This window comes from Megascapheus bottae, chromosome 29 (assembly GCF_031878675.1).
Source record: "Megascapheus bottae isolate mThoBot1 chromosome 29, mThoBot2.hap1, whole genome shotgun sequence".
NCBI lineage: Eukaryota > Metazoa > Chordata > Mammalia > Rodentia > Geomyidae > Megascapheus > Megascapheus bottae.
The window spans coordinates 6,937,670-6,944,908 of NC_143537.1; the positions used below are offsets into that span (position 1 = coordinate 6,937,670).

The 7,239-nt window shown below is 54.4% G+C and overlaps 1 protein-coding gene across 1 annotated transcript in view; it reads right to left on the bottom strand.

The window, feature by feature from the left end:
* Positions 1 to 1,196: 1,196 nt before the first annotated feature.
* Cyfip2 (cytoplasmic FMR1 interacting protein 2) overlaps positions 1,197 to 7,239 on the bottom strand; it is an 80,083-nt gene continuing 74,040 nt past the window's right edge. Inside the window, exons 28-32 of the mRNA XM_090321132.1 lie at positions 6,413 to 6,485; positions 5,802 to 5,896; positions 2,538 to 2,776; positions 1,806 to 1,953; positions 1,197 to 1,619 (exon numbers count right to left, since the gene is read on the bottom strand). Coding sequence (XP_090177258.1) covers positions 1,452 to 1,619; positions 1,806 to 1,953; positions 2,538 to 2,776; positions 5,802 to 5,896; positions 6,413 to 6,485 — 723 coding nt within the window. The 3' untranslated portion in view covers positions 1,197 to 1,451. The remainder of the gene's footprint in view (positions 1,620 to 1,805; positions 1,954 to 2,537; positions 2,777 to 5,801; positions 5,897 to 6,412; positions 6,486 to 7,239) is intronic.

Genomic DNA, 7,239 nt, shown 5'->3' on the forward strand with positions numbered 1-7,239 from the left:
AGCATCAAGCTACAAAGATTTCCTTTCAGGGTTCTCTGGTACTTCAGGGCCTAGAGGTGGCAGCAGAATTCACCTACAGTAGTAATCTTCAAATGCCAATGTGGCAGCACGGCAGTTCATGAAAACGCAGATTTCCTGGCCACACTCCCAGTGGTTTCAAGCCAGGTTTGAAGTGGGCCGGGAAACAGGTAACTCCAAGGTGTGCATCCTGGTGAGTTTTGAGCTAGGGCCGAGGGGTCATTCTTGGCCCCCTTTTCTCTCGAGGACACGAGTGTCTGGGCTTAATGCCCTTCCAGTTCAGTCACAGTGAACCCTCAAATGACCAGGGGTCACTTCTGTTCACTTTCCCTGCAGCACGAGCACATCTGTACCCTAAAAATCTAATCAAGGGGCATTAGGAGAATCAGAAAGTGGAAACCTCCCCCAAAAGATTTCAGCAGCTGAGGCGAGGGAAATCTGGATTCACGGAAGAAGGAGCACTGTGCCCGTTCAAAGCTTGAGCGGTATTATTGTTACTTTACCTCCCCGTCCTCAAGAGCTTGTGGATTTCTGTTGACTGAATCCCTTCCTACTTTTCTTTTCTTCCAGGAGATTTTAAGCCTTGGTGAGATTGTTGTGCCTAGAAGTACCTGTCCACCCTTCTGGCCAGGCCTGCGTGGTCCCCGGCTGACGATGTCATCACTAATTGGTGCTAAGCCCTCGCTTGGGAATGAATGATAAGGCGAGGAAATAAGACGGTAAAAGTCTTACTGTCTGTCCGTCCGTCTGTCTGTCTGTCTGTCTGCCTGTCTGTCTGTCTGGGATGCAGTCGTGAGAGCATTCCTGACCTCTCTGGGACTGCTCTGAGGGAAGGGAGAGGTGGAAGGAGAGCTATGGGGGTGTCTCTGAGAGCCCAGAGCCCAAATCGTCTATGGAAGGGACCTTCTAGAAACTTTATCCTGTTATCAAGGCTCTCGGCTCCTGCTCCAAGCAAACTCTTGGCAGTGGAATCCCGAACACCCAGAGCAAGGGAGACGGAGGAGCCACAGGAGTGAGTACATGCCAGGCTGATGGGGACCTGCCACCCCTCTCTGGGCAGAGGCCAGATCTCAGGTGGAATCCAGGAGCGGACAGGGAGAATGGCGGGTGACGGATAGAGGCTGAGAACCGGAGCTCTGAAGGCTATGGTTGAGGGAAAACAACACAAAGGAAGCCCATGCTGCCCCGTTTTGCTTGTTTGTGATTTTCATTTCCACTAGGGAGCTCAGCCCATGCCCATGAGGGAGTGTGGCCTGCAGGGGTGTGGCGGGGGTCTGGGGAGGGGACCGGCTCTCCAGGCCAGTCCACACCCCGTCCAGCCGGCCCCTGTGGCAAGCTGACCACAGCTTCCCCCCTCCCTCTCCGTCTCTTTCTCTCTCCCCGTCTCCCCCTGCCTCCGCTCCTCTCCAGGCGGGCCGGGTCTGCAGGGGTGCCTAGCAGGTGGTGGCCAGCGACTGGTGGATGGGCGGCTGGAAGCAGCGCACGTGCTCCACCGTCGAGCAGTCCGTCTCCACCGACTTCATGTACTTGTTCAGGATGGCGAAAACCTCGTTGTTCAAGATCTGGTACTTCCGGATCCGGTCGGCCATCTTCTTCAGGGGCTGAGGAAGGACGAGGATGCCCAGGTGAGGGTGAGTGAGTGGGAGAGGGGTACGGGTCCCCTCTGCTGGACCCCCCTTTCTGGAACAACACCAGGGTCCAGCGAGTCTTGGTGCCTCACCCCATGCTGCCCTGCCCGTTGGGGCGGCCTGGCCCGTGGCCTCCTCGCCTGCACCCCGCTTGCTCACCACGTTCTTGATGATCTCGTCCTTGCCGTCCTGCCTCTGCACCTTGAGCAGGTGGTAGCAGAAGTCGAACAGGTCGAAGCGACGCTGCTGGCCCAGCAGGACAATGATGGAGCAGCCGGCCCAGTTGAGGCCATCCCCGAAACACTGCCTGGAGGGAGGAGGGAGAAGCTGGGGGAGTCGGGGGGAGCCGACAGCCTGGGCTGAAATGGGTGAAGACGTGGGAGGGGGCAGAAGCCACAAGGAGCCCGCTGGGCGCCCCGAAGCTGGCATGCACTGGTGAGGGCAAAGGCAACAGAAAACCCACCCAAGCAGCCTTGGAGATGGCTGTGTCTGGGTGGGCACAGAGGGAGGGGCTGGGGTCTGGTGGGGTGGCAGGGATGCAGACACTGGTGGTGGTGTGGGGGAGGCCGGAGCGGGAGGTCGGATTCGAGAGGCCCAGGTCTGCTCAGCTCTCCAGGTCTTAGAGGACATGGGCCCTCTGGAGAATCGGGGGGGCACCCGCCCCAGTCCAGCCTGTCCTGAGGCCACAGCCCTGCCTTAGCGGGGCCCCCGCCAAGGGGTGCAGGGGTGGGGTGGGAGGAGGGAGTTTGCAGGGGTGAGCACCTCACTTCTAGAAAAGCTTGGTCTCTGCTTTGCTCCCGGGTCCCTGGAGCTCCCGGAGGCCAGGCGCCCCCTGTCTTTGGGGGTGCCCCGTGACGGGGGCGGGGGGGGCAGCCGCCCCGCGGTACTCACTCGGCCGTGAACTCGTTGGTGCCCACCGGGATGCAGTAGACAAACTGCATGGCACTCCACAGCCGGTGGAACTCCATGCACTCGTCCACGTGCATCACGCCGTTGGTGGGCGGCGGGCCGCGCCACATGGGGTCCTGCAGGTAGCTCCGGATGCGGGTCAGGATGACCTCGAACATGGACAGGCCGCAGCACAGCCGCTCCTTGGTCAGCAGGTCCCCCTCCCGGGCGATGGCGATTTGCTGGGGACGTGGAGGGCGGCGTCAAGCCTGGCCGCCCGCAGCCACCAGCTTCCCAGCTTCCCTCTCCCCAGAGTCCTGGGGTCACTGGGCAGGGGCGGGGGCAGGCGGGGGGCCCACCAGGGGCCACCAGTCGTTTCGTTGTTTATTTTTGTGCCAGTCCTGAGGCTTGAGGACTCAAGAGCCTGCATGCTATCCTTCCTCTCTCTCTCTCTCTCTCTCTCTCTCTCTCTCTCTCTCTCTCTCTCTCTTCCTGTTTCTCAAGGCTGGGGCTCCGTTAGGAACCCCACTTTGCAGAGAAGGAAACAGGTCTGGAGCAGCTAGAGCTTGGTGTTTTCAGTTTCTAGATCTGCGGGCTACATAATCCAGTGGACTGCACAAGCCACAGGCAACCCTCTTCTGCCCTAGCCCCTGAGAGGACTCTCTCCCCCCACAACTGGAAATGCAGGGTCTTCCCCCCACCCCAGGGTCAGTGCTCAGCCACGGAAGATGCTCTCCAGTCACAAAGGCTCTTCTGGGTAAGGCAATAGTGAGCTCAGGGCCTAGCAATGCCAGGGGAAGAAACTTGAAAATACTGGCGGCTGACTTTATAAACTGTCAACACATGATGGCACAGACCAATTATATACTAGCTAGAAAATAGTATATATATATTATATATTACATGCTATTAGGTATAGGTAGTACAAATTCTCTCTCTATATATAGTGTACATAACTATTATATAAGCTAGCTCACATCTGTGATCCTAGCTACTCAGGACGCTGAGATCTGAGGACAGCCCACACAGGAAAATTTATGAGACTCTTATCTCCAATTAACCACCAGAAAACCGGAAATGGCACTGTGGCTCAACGTGACAGACTACTGGCCTTGAGTAAAACTGTTCAAGGATAGTGCCCAGGCCCTGAGTTCAAGCCCCATGAACTCCCATGTGTGTGCATAAATATATGTATAGATGTATAAACATACAAATATATGACATATAAACAATATATAAAATATGTAAATGTGAATATGTATACATCTATAACTTATATAACTATTATATAGTATATATACTTGTATAAAGCATATAGTATATATATATGTGTGTATGTAGAGTATGTTAAAAAGATGAAAAGACATTTTAGAATGATTGAAACTGGTATAGACGGTGGGCTGGGAAAAATGAGGAGGGAGGGGTTGGAGGAGGGAAGGAGAGAGAGCGGAGAGCACAAATGAAAAAAAGAGAGAATTGGAGAGAAGGTGGTGTATGTGTTTTCAAACACAAAGGGGTTTGAACTCAGGGCACTGTCTCTGAACTTCACCTGCCACTTGAGCCACAGCTCCATTTCCAGCTTTTTTTGTTTCTTTCTGAGTAGTTGATTGGACGTAAGAATCTCACAGGCTTTCCTGTCCAGGCTGGCTTTGAGCCTCCTGAGAAGCTAGGATGGCATACATGAACCACAGGCGTGTTTTAGTTGGAGACTCTTGCTGGAGAAAGGAGAGACTTGTGAACTGGCCATTCCTCTCTTGTGGGCTGTCTAGGCCTCTGTCTAACACATTCTCAGCCTCTGACAAACATCGACTTCTGTGAGCACAGGGGCAGGGGCAGGAATCCGTGATCCGTTAAGTGGAAACACATGACTCCAACCCCCGATGCTGGACTCCTGCCATTGACCCTGAGGGGCTGGCTTGGGGAGATTTCTCCCTAAAAGGAAAAGTTTTGAGGATCTCCTTTGAAGGGTCAAATCAGAAAAATGCCAAGTCCAAGAATGCAGCCCCTCTTAGCACTCAGCCAGGAGGGCCGTGGTGGGCCCCTGGGCCGTGGTGGGGCCCCTGGGCCGGGAAGGGGGTCTGGAGATGGCTGCAGGAATGTGTGTCCAGGGCTGGATTTCCAGCAGTCACCCTGGCTCTTCTGGAGGCCAGTTTCTCCTCTTCCTGACTTCCGCCCTGCCCGACCCCAGTGAGGGACCCAGGCTTAAGTGAAGGGGAGCGGGATCCACTGTTTCCCCTTCTCCCCCTGGTGAAGGCTCAGGAGGGAGAAGTCTGGCCTTCAATCGATACCCATGGCGATGGGCATGGGTTTTAAACATTCAGAGAATTTAGCCAGGTACGGAGGGCTCTCGCGTGTTGTCCTAGCTACTCAGGAGGCTGAGATCTGAGGATCACGGTTTGAAGCCAGCTTGGGCAGGAAAATCTGTGAGATTCTTCTTATCTCCAATGAACCACCCAAAAGCAAGAAAATCACAGGGACAGTGCCCTAGGTCCTGAGTTCAAGCTATAGGACTGGTTTAAAAACTATTTTTTTTTAAAGAAAATTACCATGGTAACCCATTTACCTGTGAACACACCAGAGCATTATGGGTAATGTCCCCATCTGTGACTCCCCCTCTTCTGACCCCATCTCTGGCCTCTGTCTCCATGGGTCCTCAGCAACTGTGAGCCCAATGTGCAGTAATTCGCGATATTTTCCAGGACGGGTGTTACTGCTACAGGGTTTGTGTGTTCACTTCTCACGTCACAGTGGGACACACCTGACATCCTGGCTATTTGGCAGTTTGAGGCCCAAGGTAGGAAGATCTTAGTCCCTCCCAACCCCTCCCAGTGGCTTAGGCTTTGTCCAGGCCTGTGGGATGATCTGAGTTCGGGGCTCAGGACCACAACCTTCGCCCCAGAGCCAAATGGCATCATTACATGGGGAATGGAGGTGCAGCTTGTTTTGTCCACACAGCCGAGCGCTTGACAGGTAGCTGCACTGATTGCTGTGCGACTTGGATCTGAGCACTGCTTTTAGTGGGGGAAGACCCAGCATGAGCATGGGACGGCGGCGCTTGGTGTGGGTGGGGGGGTCATGGCACCTGTCCTTAGATGCCCCTTCCTTGAGCCCACAGACCTCACTCTGGACCCGCTGAGGCTGCCAGCAGCGTTATTGGGGGACACCCTCTTTCCCTGCTCAGGGCCTCAGTTTCCCCTCCCTGTAAAATGAACAGGTAGGACCCAAAACCGTCCCCTGTGCAAGTGCCCGGGGTCCCCGGGTTCGTACCTGAGGGGTCCCCAGCCGCTCTATCAGAGGCACCAGGTGCAGAGGGGCGTACTTGGCTTCCAGGCGCTTCATACGGACCTCCAGGCGCTCTCCCTCTGCAAAGGGGACAATGGGACAGTGACAGGAGACCCGGCCCACACCGCCTGCCCCGCGTGGGGACTGCAGAAGCTGCCCCTCCGTTCTCAAGTCCTGATGCCCAGCCAAGTCCAGCGAGACTGGCGAGTTCCTGTCCCTCGTGGCAGCTCTAACCAAGGCTGAGGATCCAGACCCGGAGCTGCGGGCTGTCCCGGGGTTCTGCATCACCTTTCTAGGTACCCCCCCCAAACTTGACTCCTCCCTCCCTGTCTGCACATGAAGCACTCAAAGCCAGCTTCCTTCCTTCCTCCCGCCCTGGCTTGAACTCAGAGCCCGAGGATGCTGTCCCTGAACTTTAGTGCTCAAGATCAGCCTTCTACCACTTGAGCCACAGCTCCACGGGTGTTTGTTTGTCGTTGAAACGTCTCATGGGCTTTCCTGCCCCGGCTGGCTTTGAACTGGGATCCTCAGATCTCAGCTCCCTGGGTAGCCAGCTCCGAAACTTTTCTGTTCCCTGATCACTAATGGTTTCTTACCTTTGATGTAGACTCGGGGCAGAATGTTCTGGAAGGGCGCAGCATGCAGCAAATCACACACTTCCTCCTGAGACTGCAGAGAGGGCGGGAATGAGAGAACACCGCTGGCTTTTGTTTTGTATTCCTGAAATCTCGAGGGGCTAGCCCCACTCAGACGCGAACACGCCGGGCTTCTTTAGCATCAGGACTAAGAATCAGGCCTGGTTCAGTGGTTCCCACCAGTCTCAGGAGGCTGAGATCTGAGGATCGAAGCCAACCCTGGAAGAAAAGTCTAAGAACCTCTTAGCTCCAGTTAGCCACCAAAAGCCAGCAGTGGAGCTATGGCTCAAGTGGTAGAGCGCCAGTCTTTTTTGTGTTTCACTAAATGACTGAATCTTTGTTACCCCGCACGTGTTTCTTGGGTGAATGAATGAATTTACTTGTCCATATGGAATGCTTCTCAACAATGGCCTGGTATCCCATCCCTCCATTTATTCACCCAACAAATATTCATTAGCCACCAGACAACCTTGTGGGTGATGGGAGAGGATGTTGAGAAAGGCAGACTAGATCTTTGCCCGCATGCAATTCAAATTATAGCTGCTACAAATATGTAAAAAGAAGCAAACAAATGAGATGATTTCAGATAGTGATGATGGAACACCACAGAGGAAAAGGCTAGCATATGGCAGTAAGGAAGGAGTTAATTCAGGGTGCTTTAGGGAATAATCTTTACACCAAATAGAGAATGGAGTGAAGTAAGGAGGCTGGTTAAGTTGGCAGGAGGTAAGGACATTCCAATGCAAAGGTCCTGGGGCAGGGAATAAACAGAAGGGAATACTAGAACA